The 19,069-nt window shown below is 39.5% G+C and overlaps 1 protein-coding gene across 2 annotated transcripts in view; it reads right to left on the reverse strand.

The window, feature by feature from the left end:
- usp24 (ubiquitin specific peptidase 24) overlaps positions 1-19,069 on the reverse strand; it is a 226,377-nt gene that overhangs the window by 70,981 nt on the left and 136,327 nt on the right. For both annotated transcript variants that reach the window (XM_059984090.1, XM_059984089.1), the window contains 8 exons: positions 18,620-18,811; positions 15,688-15,805; positions 15,404-15,548; positions 13,859-13,978; positions 11,082-11,210; positions 9,648-9,746; positions 9,050-9,132; positions 592-733 (listed from right to left, as the gene is read on the reverse strand). In XM_059984090.1, coding sequence (XP_059840073.1) covers positions 592-733; positions 9,050-9,132; positions 9,648-9,746; positions 11,082-11,210; positions 13,859-13,978; positions 15,404-15,548; positions 15,688-15,805; positions 18,620-18,811 — 1,028 coding nt within the window. The remainder of the gene's footprint in view (positions 1-591; positions 734-9,049; positions 9,133-9,647; positions 9,747-11,081; positions 11,211-13,858; positions 13,979-15,403; positions 15,549-15,687; positions 15,806-18,619; positions 18,812-19,069) is intronic.

The raw sequence follows: 19,069 nt of genomic DNA on the forward strand, positions 1-19,069 counted from the left end.
ATGTCTTTTATATTATTGGTTTGCTAAACTCCTCCTCTGATTTGTATATTCTTTATTTGAAAATCAATAAAAAGATAGGAAAATGAAAAAAAAAATTTCATGTGTTTATTTTTCTGACTCATTATAAAGAACAACTTGAAAAGCTTGTGGCATTAATACATTGAATAATGTGGGCCAATACAAGTACAATAATGCACTGGACAATAGCTCTGACTGGAATGTAAGGTCAAATGATACACTTTTGCCTTCTAACAGTTTAATCCTCTTACTATTTTGGGAGGTTGAAGAACCCAAGTATGTGGGAAAGAGCTTTAAACAAACATTTAAATCACTGAGCCACACACTTATCGATTCTGGTAAAGCTTCTTCTCCCTTGCCATCATATTTTGGAATGGACATTGAACTTCATACTTTTGTTTATACCCAAAGAGTCAGGAAACAATTTTGTTGCAATGTTCTCTATGTCTAGATAACACTATGCATCCTCATAAAGGTAATCTGCTTTTAAAGCCCTCATTAACCTCTAACCAATTTAAACAGTTTCATTCAGTGTTCCCATATACTTCAGCTTTAAGCATTTCAATATCTCACCTTTTCTTTACATTTCTCACAGTAGTATGCATTGCCTCCTTCAAGCACCTCGCCTCTTACAAACTGATCCAGCGATATTTCCAGGCTTTGGCATGATGTTACCCCCAGGTTCAGTGCCATGAATGCTTCCTCACGCTCATATCTACAGGGAAAGAGAAAATATATATTTAGTTAGCACACATGAGGAAATCTGCAGATGCTGGAAATTCAAGCAACAAAATGCTGATGGAACGCAGCAGGCCAGACAGCATCTATGGGAAGAAGCAATGTCAATGTTTCCAGCCAAGTCCCTTCGTCAGGACTAACTGAAATAAAAGATGGTAACAGATTTGAAAGTAGGACTGGGAAGGGGAAGTCCGAAATGATAGGAGAAGACCGGAGCTGGAAAGGTGATTGACATAGCAGTTGCTCAGAGATAGATGAAATGTTGAGTGTTTATTTCAAATAAAAAGATTTACTGAATCTCAAGTGTATTCAATGACACTAATTTCATCAAATCTCCCATTACCTAATGTGAAGCAATGGTGCAACATTAACGCTGATGCCTCACAGTTTAAGACATGTGACTTTGATTCTGACCTTGGGTGCTTGTACACTCTTATTGTGACCATGTGGATTTACCCTAGGTGCTCTGATTTCCTCCCACATCGCAAGTACATTTGGTAGGCTATTTTGCTAATTAATCTGATTAATGTAGATTAAAGACAAAGAAAATAAAAGCAGAGCAAGTATGTGAAAGAACAAATTGCAGTGGTACATGCAAATAAGGAAACATAGAATAAATCTATTGCCACTGTTCCTGAGACTCAACGTGCAGTTGATGGGCTAAGCAGCCTCGATATGTGTACTTATCAGTATCTCAGCAGTCATCAAACAGAAACTCAGCTGAACTAACCATAAAATATCGCAGCTCCCAGAGCAAGAGAAAATCCTGAATCACCTCTCGACATTCCAATGCTTTTGTACTTTTACTACTTTCCACTTGTCTGAATGAGATCAATTCCAATTCTCAGGAAGGTGAAGGACAAGCAAGACAAAGCAACATGCTTGCCTGGCACCCATCAGCCACTCTAAACATTCATTTCCTGCACTACTCAAAAAGCACCTCGGAAAACCACGACCTGTATAACTAGAATGTAAAGGAATAGCCAGTGCAAGGAAACAGCACCGCCTACAGGCTCTTCTGCAAGTTGCGGACTGTCCTCACTTTATTTCTATCACCAGTCATTGTGTCTAAATCAGTGGGCTCCTTCTGGGGAATTTCTAAGTGGGTAGCAAAGATAGGCTGGTGGGGAGGGTGCTTGGTAGCAAGGGTGGCAGCTGAGGGATTACAGGCTTAATTTAAGTAATTAATTACTTATACACACGTTGTATTACTTATACCTCAAGGTTCTATAATTGATTACAATAATCACATAATCATTTCATCCCTTGTTAACTTACTGTTTTCTTTGATTATGTTCAAAACTCATTATAGTTGTTGAAAAGCAATGTGACATTTCTGTATTTGTCATATCATGAGAAATCTGGACTGAAGAAGCTGTTATTTCCAGGCCCGGTGTGCACATTATTGCCATTTATTACTGCAGTACAGTGTTAGCTAGTGTGACTCTCATACTCTAATCACGCAGTGGAGCAATTCCTTAGAATTAGGGTATAGAATTCAATGGAATAAAGTTCTGAAACTACCTTTTTGAATGCTTTTGAGCACATTTCTCTAGCCCACAGCTCAATTGAGATATTGCTGCCCCTCTTTATGTACCTTCAAGTAGAGAGCCAGGGTTTGCCTGAGCTATGATGACATCGTAACTTCCCCTTTCACTGATCGCAGTGCATGAGGCTCAGCTTATACAATGGGCGATTGACAGTGGTCGTTAATCCATAATGAAAATGGCAGAAGCAGGCCAAACTAAAAAAGTGTAGATAGTATAGTGTGGAGTTGCTAAAATATGGATTTATATCAGCACCAAGCAAACAACAGCAGTCAATGTGTCTGTTGTGTGAAAAGTATTTCAGATGAGGCAATGAAACCATCCAGGCTTTTAGAACATTTGAAGAGAATATACTCTGATTGAGTACACAAGAACTTGACTTGTTTTCATTCACTTAGTGAAAACTTTCAGAAAACAGAAAACACTTCAAAACACATATGCCAGCTCTTCATAAGAAAACAGTAATGGGTCGTGTGCAGCATACAACATTTCATTTCAAGTCCCACACAAATGGAAAAGAACTGATTCTTCCAGTAGTAAAGGAGGTTCTGAGTAAGGCTTTGAGTAAGTCACCAGACCAAATAAGTGATTCCACTCAGTGGTAACTCTGTTCAAAAATGAATAGATGAAATATCTGACATTGTGCAAAACACACTGTGCAACATTGGACAACAGAATTTGCTCTGCAGTTGGATGAGTCAACTTTGCTTCTTGGTTAAGTTTGCTTCATAAAAGAATGGGGCAAGAGTTGTTTTTTGCAAGAGGACAAGAAACAGATATGAAAGGGGAGCCAATAATTCGAGTTGTTGAACAATTTTTCAAAGGATATTCTACTCATCACCACTGTTGCTTATTCAACAGATGGGGCACCAATGACATGATGTAACAGTGGGTTTATTACTTTCTTGAAAAAGCTGTACCTAGCATACTTACTATTCACGATGTATTTTACAGACATCACCTTGTCACAAAAAAACTGAAGTGATTGGCTGAACAACTCAATAAATACTGCTTTCACATCGGTAAATAAAATCAAGTCCCGTGCTCTCAATTCACAACTACCTTGAGAGCTTTGTATTGAGAATGAATAGTTTGAATGCTTGATGTTAATGTGCACACCGGGCCTGGAAATAACAGCTTCTTCAGTCCAGATTGCTCTCAATCAGAAGTCTGATGGCTCTCAAAAGGAAACTGCCTGAGACGGTTTTATGTGCTGTTTGAAATTATGACAGAATTCTTTGAAGACTTGAATGCCTCATTCAGTAATCAACTCAAGAATGTAAGATACGACATTGCTTATTTATCAAAATTATTTGAAAAACTTAATGAAATCAATTCTCAATTGCAAGGAAATTAAGTGAATTTTATCAAAGTCAAATCAGTCCGTCTCCACATTTCTGTCCAAATTAACCCTATTTAAGAACAACATTGGCTGTCATGGCCTTTTCCAATTTCTGAGCATCTCTGAATTGGAAGAGAAAGAAAGAATACCAGATAATAATCTTCAAGTATACTATGCCCACCTGGGTGAGCTGTATATAGACGTCAGAGAGATTTCAGGATCTTCTCGATCCAAGTTCTCAACTGGGTAATAAATTCATTTCTGACCATTTACAATGAGGAATTAACAGGAAGGATAGGGGAAGAAGAGATCTTGCTATAAAATGACTTTGAGTTAAAGCCGAGTTTCAAAAAAGACCATATCAAGACTTTTGGTTGCAGAAAGAAATATCTGAATGTTATCCTACAATGTGGTAAAAGGTCAAAGGTTTCTTTTTGCTTTCTCAACATCATATTTAGTGGAGTGCAGATTCAGTGCAGTTGCCCAATTTCTTTCAAATCAACGAAACATACCACAAATGACTGAATGTGGAGATCTGAGTAACATTCAGGCTGAAGTTGCAGAGCTGATTTCACTGCACCAAGTCCACCCATCTCATTGAAGCATGAAAAAGCAGTGAAGTCGAGTATAGTTGGACTACTACTCTAATCTGTAAAATTGTCGTAGCTTTAAATACATTTGAATATTTTTGCTATTATTTTCTTTCACTGTGCATCATAAATCAAAGTTCTTTATAGCTTTTATGTAATGGCCAGAAAGGGAGGGAAAGGCACTGGGGATGTGGTCAGGGAGCCAAGGGGGTGATAACCCAAAAATGTTTGGGAACCACTAAATTCTGCAACTCCCCACCTAACAGTACTTCGGGAGTATTTTCACCAAGAGGCTTCAGAGGCTCACTACTATTTTCTCAATTACAATAAATGTTCGCCTAGCTTGTGACAGTTTACAGAAAATAACATTCAAAATACATTTGTTTAAGTACATGGACATTTTTTCTCAAAATGGTGCTAAATTGCAGTCTCTTACCGAGGTCGCAATTCAGACTTAAATTCACTTTTGAGTTTTTTTAATGTTGGTAGGGATGTTCTTGGGGCGAGGGGGGGGGGAGAGAGGGAGGAGGGAGAAGGTGCGGGGGGGGAGCAGGAGCAGGAGAGGGAGCAGGGTTAGGTTAGGGTTTAGGAACAGGGGTGTGGGGGAATTGGAAGAGAGGTTGAAGTCTAAGTCTCAGCTGTGTTTGTAAGTCAGCGACGTGGACATGGTTGGATGCCAGGCTAGCATGCCAGTGAGGACAGGGTGCCCCCAGTATAGAGACCAGAGTTCGTGGCCTAGCACTTGGGGTCCTGTCATTAGTGAGTCCAGAGCTCAAGGACTGAAGATCGAGTCCTCATTTGTCATTATTGGCAGTCTTGGGTTGATACTTAAGATCAGAGCATGAAAGTTGACTGGAAATCCAAAAGTCAAGGCTGGATGGCCAGAGCCTCGAATCTGTGAATCTCTGTGAAATGGCTGGGGGAGTCGAAAGCAATGTGTGCGAATCAATGAATCCACTGGAGGTTAAAGCTGGCCTCTCCTGGGGTTGGAGGACTGTGCATTTTCACAGGTGGGTGGGTAGGAGGAACAGAGCTTGCTTTGCTGTTGTTGCTTTGTCGCTTGGTTTTGTTGTGCTCTGTGCTGTTCTTCCGAGCATGGTGGACACGTTATATTTGCACCAGGTTGTGTGGTGACACTTGCAGACTGCCTCCAGCGTATCCTTGGGTGTACTGGCCGTTAATGCAAATGACACCTTCTCAACATATCTTTCAATGTACAGTTGCTAGAAAAAGTTTTTTGAACCCTCTGCAATTATCAGGCTTTCTGCAATAATTATTCATAAAATGTGGTCTGATCTTCATCTTTAGTAAGTCATAATAATAGACAAACATAACCTGCCTAAAACTAATAACACACAAACAATTGTACTTGTTATTAGTACTGAGTACACCATTTAAACAATCACAGTCTAGGTTCAAAAAGTACATGAATCTCTGGGGTAATGCTGTCTACAAAAGCTATTTGGGGTTAAGTGTTCCAATCCATGAGATGAGATTGCAGGAGTGGGTTGTGGAGGGGCCCTGCCCTATAAAAAATAGATACACAAAATCAGGTTACTGACAGAGCCTGCTCTTCTGAAGAAAGATCTGTTTATGTGCACTATGCCTCGATCATAACAACTTTCAGCGGACCTTAGAAGAATTGTAGAGATGCAGGAAGCTGGAAAAGACTACAAAACATTTCTAAAGACCTGAGTGTTCATCAGTCCAGAGCAAGAGAAATTGCCTACAAATGGAGGAAATTCAGTACTGTTGCTACTCTCCCTAGGAGTGGACGTCCTGTAAAGCCCACACAAAGAGAAAAACGTGCAGTGCTGAAGAAGGTGAAAAAGAACCCAAAGAAAATAGCAAAAGACCTGCAGAAATCTCCAGAACTTGCTAAAGTCTCTGTTCATGTGTCTACTGTAAGAAAAACACTGAACAAGAATGGTGTTCACGGAAGGACACCACGGAGGAAACCACTCTCCCAAAAAAAATATTGCTGCATGTCTTAAGTTTGAGAAGACCACCTGAATGTCCCACATTGCTTCTGGGACTGTGTTCTGTGGACAGATGAGACAAAAGGCAGAAACATGCCCTACCATGCTTAGAGGAAAAAGGGAACTGCACACAAACACCAAAACCGCATCTGAACTGCGAAGCATGGTGGGAGGAGCATCATGGTTTTGGGCTGCTTTGCTGCCTCAGGGCCTGGACAGCTTGCAATCATTGAGGGAACAATGAATTCAAAATTGTATCAAGACATCTTACAAGAAAATATCAGTGTAGCGGTCTGTCACCTGAAGCTTAATACAAGTAAGATGATGCCACAAGATAATAATCCGAAAAACAAGAGTAAATCAGCAGAATGGTTTAAAAAGAAGAATATTTGTGTTTTTGAATAGACAAGTCAATCTAGACCTTAAATCAATTGAGAATCTGTGGCTTGACTTGATGAGGGTTGTTTGTGTAAGGTATCCCATTTAAGGAGGAGGAACTTAAGAGAAATAATGGCGCCTAATGGCAACTCCTTTGCTTGCATCTTCGGAAACAGCTCTATTACCATCTTTAATATCTCTATTTTTCCCTTTCAGGGTCCTTTTGAAGACCCTGACCTGGAGTTACACGCTGACTATGGTTCTTTCCAGGAATGGGACCCGCTCTCGGGGTTTCACTACTGGCCGTTGTTCAGCACGCCAAGAATGTGGCCTAAGATTCAGCTTGCCTTCGGCGGCCTGAGATCTTGTGGCTCTGGAGTTGGGCGGATTGAAGGTTAGTGTCCAGGCTGGAGATCAGTGCATCATGGGAGACCGAAGATCTAAGGCGGTGTGCCCAGAGACCTGAGATCTTCAGGCACAGAGGGCAGAAAAAGTGACACAATGGGCTTTTAACTTTGTAAACCAACGAGTTGTTTGTTATGTCTGCCTCTCACTGTGAAACCGAGATACCTCTTTCTCCCTTATTGGGGGGGGGGGGGGGGTGGAAAGTAAGAAAGGAGAGAGGGGGGAGAGGGGAGAGACAGATAGACAGACACTATGGTATGTTGAATACTGGGTGAACAAGTAGCCTCTGGAGTACTGCATGTCTGTGTCTTTGTCATTGCTTTGCTCCGCTTGAGTGCTCAGTGGCGGGTGCCGATGCTTTTTTTTTGCTGGTGGGGGGAGGGGGATTGTTGCTTGCTGCCGCTTATGCACGAGAGGGAGGGGAGCTGGGGGGTACCTTGGAGTTCTAATATTTAACTGTCATTCATTGTCTGGGGGCACTCCTGTTTTTCGTGGATGATTGCGAAGAAAAATAATTTCAGGATATATACTGTATAACATTTTTCTGACACTAAATGTACCTTTGAAACCTTTGAAATATGGATGAACTCTGTACGGAGGAATGGTCTAAAATTCCTCCTCACCGCTGTGCAAGTCTGATCAGCAGCTACAGAAATGTTTGGTGGAGGTTATTGCTGCTGAAGGAGGTTCTACCAGTTATTAAATACAAGGGTTAAACTGTGAATGACTAAACAATGTGTTCAATAAAGACATGAAATGTGCAATTGTTTGTGTGTTATTAGTTTAGGCAAAATTTATTATTGTGACTTAGTTGAAAATCAGACCACAATTTAAAAGTAATTAATGCAGAAAATGAAGTAATTACAAAGGATTCACAACTTCTTTTTACATGTGATAAATAAACCTGAATCAAATAGGAAGGGTTCAGTGGAAAATAGGCAACATGTGCTCAGATGGAGTTAGTTTGGTGGGGACCATGGTTAGAATGGATGAGTTGGGCCTAAGGGCCCGTTTCCTTGCTGTGTTACTCTACGACTATGAATGTCCCTTATTCCAAATTGGAGAAATCTATTAAGTACAATAATTTCCCCTTCTTCACTTATAGTAGACTTGTCAAGATTAAGTTCCAAACTTCTCTTCTGTAACGTCCTGGCTAAGATTTTAACAGCTAGGCTGTAGGTATTTCATTTGAGCAGTTCTGTAAGAGCAGTCTGTTCTGCTTTTAGCATCTTTAGGTTTGAGCTAGAGCTAAAGGTAAGGGGCTGGTTTGTTCAGCTGTCTGGGTCAAGGTGGTGGAATTGGGACAAGGTTCTGGAGAATGCTAGGCGGAGAGGTTTTGGTGACGGACACTGGTGTGGGTTGAGAACTTTTATTGGCGGGAGCTGGGAAAAGACAGGAGGGAAGATGGCTGAGGATGCCATCCTGGTTGCCCGCTTCGTGCAGATGAATGGCTTCAAGGATGAAGGACCAACGCTCCTGTGGGGGAGCCTGTCCATTCAAGATGGATTTTGAGTGACATTTGGAAGGTGGTGTGTGCTTTCATACAAACCATGGGTCCAGCATGTGAGTTAAACACAACTTCAAGATGAGCTCCAACTTATGTGCACATTTGGACTGGGTTAAATGTAATGAGGCCCCTGTTTCCCCCCCCCCCCCTTTTTTTCTACTAGCTGTTCAATAAAGCTGAAAATTGTAAATCTACTTTCTTTATATTTGTACGCAGTGTATGATCTGTTATTTCTTGCTGACCGTTAATTGCAAGTGGGCAGTGTTTTCTCAGACTGGGGTGTGGGTGTTCGAAACATCTGACTCTCCCAGTCTGGTGGGACCTAAGTCATATTGACTCTGAATGTATGGAGCTTGAGAAAGGTAGTTTTCTCACCGCTGAGTCCATTGGTTCGTTAGCGAGGGGCTAACCAGCAGTGTTTCTAGAGACATCCAGTAAAAAGGGGTATCACTTACATAACATCTTCCACAATTCACTGAGGGTTCTAACTTACTTAAAAAATTCCTTGAAAAAAATTAGTTAAGTGAAAAAAAAATCCCACTGACCTGTGAGGACAATCTTTGCAGATCTTCTGGTCAGAAAAAATACCCTGGAAAGTGTTCTTAAAAAATTGTTCACGCCCAAGTTTCTGTGGAGAGAAAGAATTACTGTGTGCACATTACAAATCATATAACCGTGTAACAATCACAGCACGGAAACAGGCCATCTCGGCCCTCCTAGTCCGTGCCGAACTCTTAATCTCACCTAGTCCCACCTACCCGCACTCAGCCCATAACCCTCCACTCCTTTCCTGTCCATATACCTATCCAATTTTACCTTAAATGACACAACTGAACTGGCCTTTACTACTTCTACAGGAAGCTTATTCCACACAGCTATCACTCTCTGAGTAAAGAAATACCCCCTCGTGTTTCCCTTAAACTTCTGCCCCCTAACTCTCAAATCATGTCTTCTCGTTTGAATCTCCCCTACTCTCAATGAAAACAGCCTATTCACGTCAACTCTATCTATCCCTCTCAAAATTTTAAAAACCTCGATCAAAACCCCCTCAACCTTCTACGCTCTAATGAATAGAGACCTAACTTGTTCAACCATAAGAGATGCAGAATGTGTATATGGCCCTAAGAAATCTTGTGTACCTACCTTCAGGTGCTCATCCAGCTGGTCTATCAAACTAGTAAAAAATTCATAAGCATCTTGCTGCTCACGTACATACAGCTCCTTATTCCACATTTTAAAAATCTGTGGAGAAGGACAGATAAATCAATTCTTTTTATAAGTTTGCTATAGGATTTTCTGGACAATCTGAATCATACCAGAGCACTCCACTCTATACCCCATGCTCTATTAGTTGCTAGCAATCTTTCCTCTTCCCTCCTAGTCCTGATGGAAAATCTTGACAGTAAACACCTTTAGCTTTTTGCCTCCATAGATGCTGTTTGACCTGATGTGTTCTTCCAGCATTCTATTTTGTTTTGTTTTCTGGACAGCCATTTAGAACCATAGAACATTACAGCACAGTAACAGGCCATTTTTCTGCCTAGTCCCACTGACCTGCGCCTGGCCCATATCCCTCCATACACCCCTCATTCAATATTTACTTTGAATATTACATGTGCCCTTTTCATACCATCTAATACTGTGAGGACAGAAGGTAAATATCTTCAAATCTCTCCCAGCGCATAGCTTACTTAGATTGACAGTGGGAACGCCAGATTTCTTTTCTCTGGTGATATGCTGAGATTAGAAACTATGTAATGCAACATGGGCAGCTGAGTACAAGGAAAAATCTATTTTTGGGGAAGTGCATGCAAATACCCTTAATTTTATGAAATGCCTGAGGCACAAATTTCCATAATTTCATTGAAAAAATATAATTACTGCACCCTGCTTGTCACCACCATTATTCCCTGATCCTGTGGAGCATGCAAATCGAGTGGATGCACCAGAGTAACAAAGAAACTAAGTCAAAGGTGGGAAAATTAAAGGTTAGGCAGCAGACACTTACAAGTGCTGACACAAAATAGGGGAAACAGTTGGGAAACAAAAGACCATGTGGAGTTTGATGTTGTTCAATTAAAAAACAAAATTTATTCATACATGAATCAGTTCAGTTCCATTTGTTTTGTTAGATATAATTCTACAGATGATTCAGAGTCCAATTAGTATTATTTATCTCTTATTGAAATTTCAGACTGAAGTCACCATTTATATTTTCACTGTTAAAACAACATTCCCAACTCCTCTCTGCTTAGTTGAATGCACATTTGCTACATTTAGTATTAACCACATATTAATCAGTTATATAAAGTTAATTTCACTTTTGAACTTCCTTAAATTTTTCAAGCATTTCAACTGTTTTCTTCGTTTTGGCAGGCAAAACTACTCTTGCTTTCACACCAAAGTTTGGCATCTTCACGTTCAGTACATGATAATACTGTTATCTGAAAGTCATTCAAACTCGTGAGCGAGGCTTTTACTTCACTCAGTTACCATTACACCAACAATAAATGTCTCTAAAGATTTCAAATATCAAGTGCATTAAACACCATTTCTTATCATTGTAAGGTTTCTAACCTTCCAGAAGGTCTCCGGAACATAATATTGCAATTTACTTTCCATCAGGTGCCCAAAGAGGGACTGAACTTGATAAAATACATTTTCTTCTGGATTCTCATCATCATCATCATCAACTGATAACATTGCCTAAGGGTGAAAAGAAATGGAACGAGAAAAATGTAAACAAAGTACAGGACAAAGTTTGCTTAAAATGTGCAATATTCACTACTTTAACTATTTACTGTATTCTAAATGCTCCGGTTTTGCTGCTGAGGCTTCTATCTATGGCCCATTCTTAGGAGCAAAGTAATGGTAATTGCTGTACCACTAGATGGCAGTTCAGAGACAGTTGATTGGTATGGGACAGTCATGTTCAGGCTGTATTGACTTAACAAGAAAAAACAGCAAATTTTCTTTCTGAAAAGACAAATCAGCAGCAAACCACCGAGTACTTCCTCTCAGTGGTGATTCAGCAGGGACTTCCTGGTCCTGGAGTCTGTGCAATTTTGCTCTTTGCTTTCTAAGAGACAATCACTCTGGCTACACTCTGCTGTATCAGAAATCTGACATGTACAGTACTGTGCAAAAGCCTTAAGCACATATACATAGCTAGGGTGCATTAGACTTTTGTATAGTATTGTATTTGTCAACACTGAGTGGACAGCAAATTTATAAATCTGGCAGGAGTAAAGAATATTGGGAATGGAGCAGGGGTGGCGCACTGTGGGAGGGGGGTGGGACAGGTGGCAGAGAAGGCATGCCAGGGTCGGGAATGGCGGGTGTGGACACACCAGACAAGGCCATTTGATTCCAAACAATTGTTTTATTGATCATTACAGTATGTCACCCTCTGGTACCTCCCACACCAACCCCTCTTCCCAACTATGACTCCCCTTCTTCATGCACTCCTCCCACTCTCAGTCCATACAGAGACCCATACCAGAATCAGGTTTATCAGCACTCACGTAATGTATTTTGTGGCTACAGTACAGTGCAATACATAAAATTACTACAGCACCATGCAAAAGTCTTGGACAACCTAGCTATATACAGTATTTGTGCCTAACACCTTTGCACAGTACTGTAGATGGAATCCTGCCCTCCATGAGAGTTGTTCATGCAGCACCTCATGGCTATGCAGCTCAGTATTGTGTGTAATGTGCAGAAGATGAGTTGGGTCAGGGCAAGTGGTATGGCTATTCTGAACTGAGATGCAGAGCTTGGAGGCATATCCTGGCTGTCATGACCAGATTGGGCTTTGATAAAACCAGGCAAAAGCTTTTTCATGTGTTGAACTGCCTGGATCCTGAACAGATTTCTTGCACTATCATGTTGGTGTTCTCCAAACACAGCCTCCTCAGGCTGACTGTCACCTATAGTAAGATCAGAAAGTTGGCGAGGATTATGGAAACAAAGTGAGACTGATAATCCCATGAAACAGAAACAATCTTAAAAAGAATTATAGAAGTTAGAACCCCGAGGTCTATTTTTGATTCCTCACTGTTAGTAAGCAATCACAGGGAACATCAAGAACTTCTTTACCTTCAATTGCATTCAGAAAGTTTGTGGGAGTCAGAGGCAAATACGGCAACTCTAATAAAGGATATGGAACCTGCTGCTTCTACAGCTGTCAAGGAATGCTTCCAAAGACAAATAAAGAAATGGAAAAGACAACTATACTTGCTCCACCATTCAAGAACATGGTTGGTCTTTTACTTCAGTGTTACTTTCCTACACAAAAGTGATATCCCCTGAATTCCCTAATACCTTATTAATCTCTGAATAGATCTGATCTACAAATTTCCCAAGAAAGGTGGAATGTGGGATGTAAATGTAGCCAATGACACCCCACATGTAGCTGGTTACATTTGCGTGTGGCTGCAAAGAAGCTGGGTATATAAATATCAAGTTTCATTATGTGCCTAAATTGTGCACCAGCTGTTAAATATTTAACTTCTATCCATCCTTAGGGTTTAGCCATTTTGCCATTGAAAATCCCATTTAGTTTGACTATACAATGGAGAACTTATGAAGAATACATGTGTCTTTGACAATCAGACAATGTTTTACATAGAATGTCCTCAAGATTCTGCAGAAAAGGAAGATTTTGGAATCCATTGGGTGACTCCCTGAGCAGACAGTCCAGGATCACCAGCAGACTGTCTCATCACCAGAACTGTCAAACCTTACTTGGCTGGCAAAGAGGGCCAAATACCAAGCTGGAGTCTTGATTCCACTACATACTGTTTCCCAACCCTGAGTGCACTTTCACTATTGATATATCACTGTTTGGACAGCACAAAATATTAAAGGCAGTCCATCTCATGGTAAACTCTAGCTTTACTAGGTTTATTAATAAGGTTCCACTCACACCACCTATGAGTGGGCAATGGAATATTTTAATGTAACAGATACATTGGTAAGCATCAAGTATTCCCAGATTGTTCACATGACTTTCTGTATGCAAAATTTTGCTTATTTAACTCTTAATCTCAGCAAGATACTATGGAGCTTCTTGTTTCCTGCGCTGACAAATAGGGTCAAGATATCCTAGCAGTTTCAAACTGGGATAAGTTTTAAAATGCTGAACATGGACTTTATTTTTAAATTAAAATATTAAGGAATACTATGATGGGAAACTGCTATGTGTAAGTTATAATGCTATCGTGCCTGTCCTCCAGGAAAAGACTGCAGTTCCATTTTGTTTCATTAGTTGTATTCTTACCATCTATTGAAACAAAGAATGAGATTTAAAAGTTAATACAGCTAAAAAGTAAAGTTAAAAATGACATTACTTCTGGCAACCCAGGCTGCATGTAAAGTTGCTGGAACACTGCATTCATATAGCATGTTGCTCCTCCATTCTTCAAACCGACAAATCCAGAAATGGCACGACTGTCAACAGGTGGCAAATACTAAGATTTAAAAGAAAATCATCTTAGTCAAGTTAAAATTAAATCTCCAATAATTCAGCCATAATCATAAAAATACAGAACAATCCAATTAAGTGTGACTTAAAAATATCACTGTTGATGGGTAATTGTAGATAAAACATGTGCTAGATATATGGAAAAACATTCTAGGGAAAAGCTAATCCTTCAATGGAGATAAGACTTCCATGATAATATATTAAGATAAAAACAGAACGAAGACAAAAAAAATTGCAACAAAACCTCAAAGCATCTAATTTTTTTAAGTGTAGAATTCATTCTGATAGCCAATAAAATTAATTATACCTGTACATGTAAAACAGGAACAAAATGGAAGGATAAGGTTTAAGCAAAATAATACTTTATTTCTAATCCCAAGCCAAAGGCCATCCCGTTTCATTAATTTTTAGAATAAAGCTTGTCTTTTTGTTTCAAACCACCCTTGCTTTACTGAGAGCCTTGCTGGTGTAGCTTTTGAATCCATATCTCTTATATTCAAGGATATAAATGCCAAAGAGGTTTTGCAGAAGGCGAAAGAAGAATGGAAAATTAAAAGGGAGGCATGGGTGTGATACATTAAGTAATCACTAGTGTTGACAGAAAAACAAAGGGAGGAGAAAAGGCTGCAATAAACATCAAAAAATGAACCATAACTACAGTTATACAGTAATAATTTTACTATTATTGCTTGGCACTAGTATGTATTTGATTCATAACATGCACTTTTAAAGAGAAAGTCTGTTACCAGTATTGCTCAACACACTTAGTGCTTACACCCTTGTTTTTGTAACATACATAAATTATTTAAATCTAAACACAAACACATAATTTAAAAATGTTTGCAGGTAATGTAAAGATTAGCCCCATGGCTGATATTGCTTTGGGTTTTAATAAGTTATGGACAATCTGGCCAGCTGATGAAAACAGTGGTGAATAGAGGCTAATGCAAAACAAGAATGATGAAATGCAAAATGCAATAAATGTGAAAACTTGACTGGCAGGGAGATATAAACAGACCTTGTTCATAAATTCCTGAAAAATACTAGACAGGACAGAACTACCCAGCTGATCTGATGGTCAGATTGGACAAGATATACAATATAAGAGCTGGGAAACTTTGTTAGAATAACATGTAAGTTAGTCAGGGTATAGCTATCAGTAGTGGGTACAGTCTGATCACAACATTATTTGAAATATGTGACAAATGACTAGGTAACTATGCAATATTTCTTGGATGTAAAAATGTATAGATAGAGTGAAACAACAGCCATAAGAGAGCGTCTCCTGTCACAACCTCACATGGTCTCAAGATACTCGGGTAACAGTACCTCGGGTACAACTGGCACTGAATTATATCATATTATCTACGACAAAGTAATAGAAGTTCATATGTGCCAGTACTTCACTTACCTCAAATTCCTTTGTAAGTGCAGGGTCAAATTGGTGGTGCATTGAAAGCAGCTCATCGGAAATAAGCTGGAGGTTACTCAATGAGCTGTCTGCCAACATGACCAGCACTTCATAGGCAGCAAGTCGACTATTGACTGTACTGCATCTGAAAGAGAGAAAGATGAGCTAGATCATCACTTACATTTCAGGCAGAATCTAGCTTGACACACGGACAATATTTAAGAAACAAATTAAAATAAACTGCCTGATCATTAACAGGATTTAAAAGAACTAGTCTTATGTACTTTGGATGGAAATCCTGTTGACTAATAGAGCAGCTCCCCGCTGGACTGCTGCTGGTCAAGATAATTTTTGAAGCACGGAATAGGAAGTCTTCCACCAATTGTTTGATTAGTGATGGCCCTGAATAAAATAAATGAAATGAGAGAAATCAAAAGGCAGTTTACAATAAGCAAAGTAATTGCACAATTAGGAATGAAATTTGAGCTTAAGAGCATACAAATAGTCATATATTACAATAAAAGAGCATACATATAATAAATAGTCAGGGGTCAATAAAACAATCCCATGCTGGAGAAGACAGAGCAAAAATGTTTAATGAGAAGATTGTCTTTACCAAATAATACCCCATTGTTATAATTGATAGAAAATTGATTAAGAGTTCCTTGAAAGGCTAAATAACAGTGACTCCTTTGCTTGCATCTTTGGAAACAGCTCTAACTCTATCTTTGATATCTCTTATTTTCTTTTTCAAGATTCTTTTGAAGACCCTGACCTGGAGTTACACACTGACTTCAGTTCTTTGCAGAAATGGGATCCGCTCTTGAGGCCTCATGGCCGGCTGCTTTTCGATATGACAAGGCCGTGGCCTGGAAGACCAGCTCGCCTTCAGGGTGCCGGATTTTCATGGCTCTGGATGTTGTCAGACTTGAGGCCGGTGCCGCTGTCTGATGCGTCATGGGAGATGGAAGATCATAAGTTGGCTGCTGGTCGTGTGCCCAGATACCAGAGTTGTCTGGGCACAAAGCTCAGAAAAAGCGATACACAGACTTAACACCATAAGTCGGCAAGTTGTTTCCTTATGTCTCCCCTCTCGCTGTTTTATGGAGACACCCCTCTTTCCTTTATTAGAGAGAGACAGAGGCTGTGTTATGTCGAACACCGGGTGAATGAGTAGTCTTTGGGGTACTGCAAGTCTGTGTCTTTATTGATGCTTTGCTGCCCGCTTGAGTGCTTGGTGGGGGGATGCTGATGCTTTTTTGCTGGTTGGGGGAGGGATCATTGCTTTGCTGCTGCTTATGCGTGGGAGGAGGAGCTGGGGGGCTTTGGGATTTTAACATTTAACTGTTATTCATTCTTTGGGGCACTCCTCTGTTTTCATGGATGCTTGTGGAAAAAAAGAATTTTTTTTGAATAATAAAAGTTACGTTCCTTACCCATTATAGTTGGCCACCTAAAGATTTACTCACGTTAGATATATGTAAATTAATCCTACAGATTTATGTGCATATTACATCATACAATTGGTAAGTTGAAATAAGTGATTTTAGCAGGAACATAACTATGAAGTGTTAATTTGGAAATAAAATCACACAATTAACTAGTGTATCTTTATCAGAAAAACATACAACACAAATAGTTTGGCTTGAAATTGTGAAACAATCCATGAGTGGAAATTTCCATACATTAGATCCAAGCAACTAAAGAGTCCTGAAGCCAATCAAGCAAGTTTAATTTCAAAGTAATAACATTATGTTGCCTACAAAATCCCATACAAACCAAGGAGTACCATTTATCAATTAAAACCCACAATATCACTAATACAGTTCATTAGGTGTTAACATTAAAGCGTGATTATTATCCTTGGTTAACCACAGTACCAAACTTAATTTTTTTTAAATATTCCCTTGCTAACTTTTTCTCTATCCAGAAAAATAAAGATTAGATTTGTAACATGTACATTGAAACATACAGTAAACACACATTGTTTGCGTCAATTCAGCTCAGCAAGGATGTGCAAACATTGCCACACTTCCGGTACCAATATAGCATGCCCACAAACTAACTGTCTCTCTTTGGAATGTGGAAGGAAATAGAAGCACCCAGAGGAAACCCACACTGTTGCGGGGAGAACATACAAGCTCTTTACAGACAGCAGTGGGAATTGAACCCATGTTGGTAATTGGAAAGCAACTGCTACATCATGGTGCCTCCCAACCCTGCAAACCCACTCGATTAACAGGTATCAGATTGGCCTAATTTTGTCATCACGCACAAATATTTTTCATCCTCTGGTAGTCTCACTTAGATTCCTTTAGTCCAATAAAATAACTGTTAATGAGTAATCATAGAGCACTACAGCACAGAAACAGACACCTAGGCCCACTCAGTCCATACCAGCCAGGTCTTATCTACCTACACTCAGACTATACCCCTTCCATCCAAATACCTATCCAAGCTTCTCTTGAATGTGACAATTGAACTTTCACTGCTGCTGGTAGCTTGTTCTACCTCTGCAGCAACCCGAGTGAAGAAGTTCCCCTCGTTTCACCTTTCACTCCAAACTGATTACCTCAGGTATCACTCAACCCAAAGGGGAAATGCAGGCTTTTCACCCTATTTATACCCCTAATAATTCTGTAAATGTCTCTTAATCTCCAGTGAATAAAGTCCTAACATATTCAACCTTGCCCTTGAATGACCAAAATGTCCTTGAATTCCGGCAGCATCCTTGTACATTTCTCTGTAATTGTACAAAGGAAAAGATGCTCCTTTCCCTTTTCCTTGCATGAGCTGCAGTTTCCAATGCTTTATTCTTATTCAGTAGAAGACACCTGCAGGACAGCAAACATTCTCCCCCAGGTTGAGAATGAGAGTAAACTCATGGCGAGCCTGGTCTCTAGATTTTAGTACCTGACAGTCTTTTACATGATAATAAAGTACTAAACTAGTATCATTTTTTTTCAGCAGTGTTGTTTGGGAGTATTCCCTTCTATTGCTTCTTGAAGACATTGTCAATGACCAAGAATATTATTGTAAAACTATAGGTAAGAGTAATATGTATACTATTACATGTAAGCGAAAGGGAAAGGGGTATTAACTTCAACAACGCAAATAGGCAGAACTATCAGTACTGCTAGTTTGTTTATTGCATCAAAACAGATTTAATAATAAAAAAAGAAATCCAAGAGTTGCTGAAAAATTAACTGAAATTACCGAGCAATTCCTTTTCTGGCCCACTCAGTGACAGTAGAGTCTTGATAAGGCGCAGATGTCCTGCGAGAAGAACATTATCTGATTCACTGGTCTCGGATTCAGCAGTCCATGTAGGCTCAAAGTTGTCAAGCCAGTTAACTTCATCTTCCAACATAGCAGCAGGGCTAATAAGAAGCTGTTCCATTTCTGAACCTTAAAACAATCAAAATTAATTACTTTGAAATTAAAATTAATTACAAATATTAAAACACCTCATCTCAAGGTCAAGTACCATAATTGTGTAAAACATTTCTTCCATTAAACACCTCAAATTTGTCCTGGTATTCAGCTTACAAGTAACTATCCCCTTTCCAATCCATACAAGGCTAAGTTTAATGTTTAGGTATTTTAAACCAAATTCCAAATTACTGTGTAACTAGGGAACAAACTATTTTATAAGGACTTGCACAC

The sequence above is a fragment of the Hypanus sabinus genome, chromosome 11 (assembly GCF_030144855.1).
Source record: "Hypanus sabinus isolate sHypSab1 chromosome 11, sHypSab1.hap1, whole genome shotgun sequence".
In the NCBI taxonomy this organism is placed as follows: domain Eukaryota; kingdom Metazoa; phylum Chordata; class Chondrichthyes; order Myliobatiformes; family Dasyatidae; genus Hypanus; species Hypanus sabinus.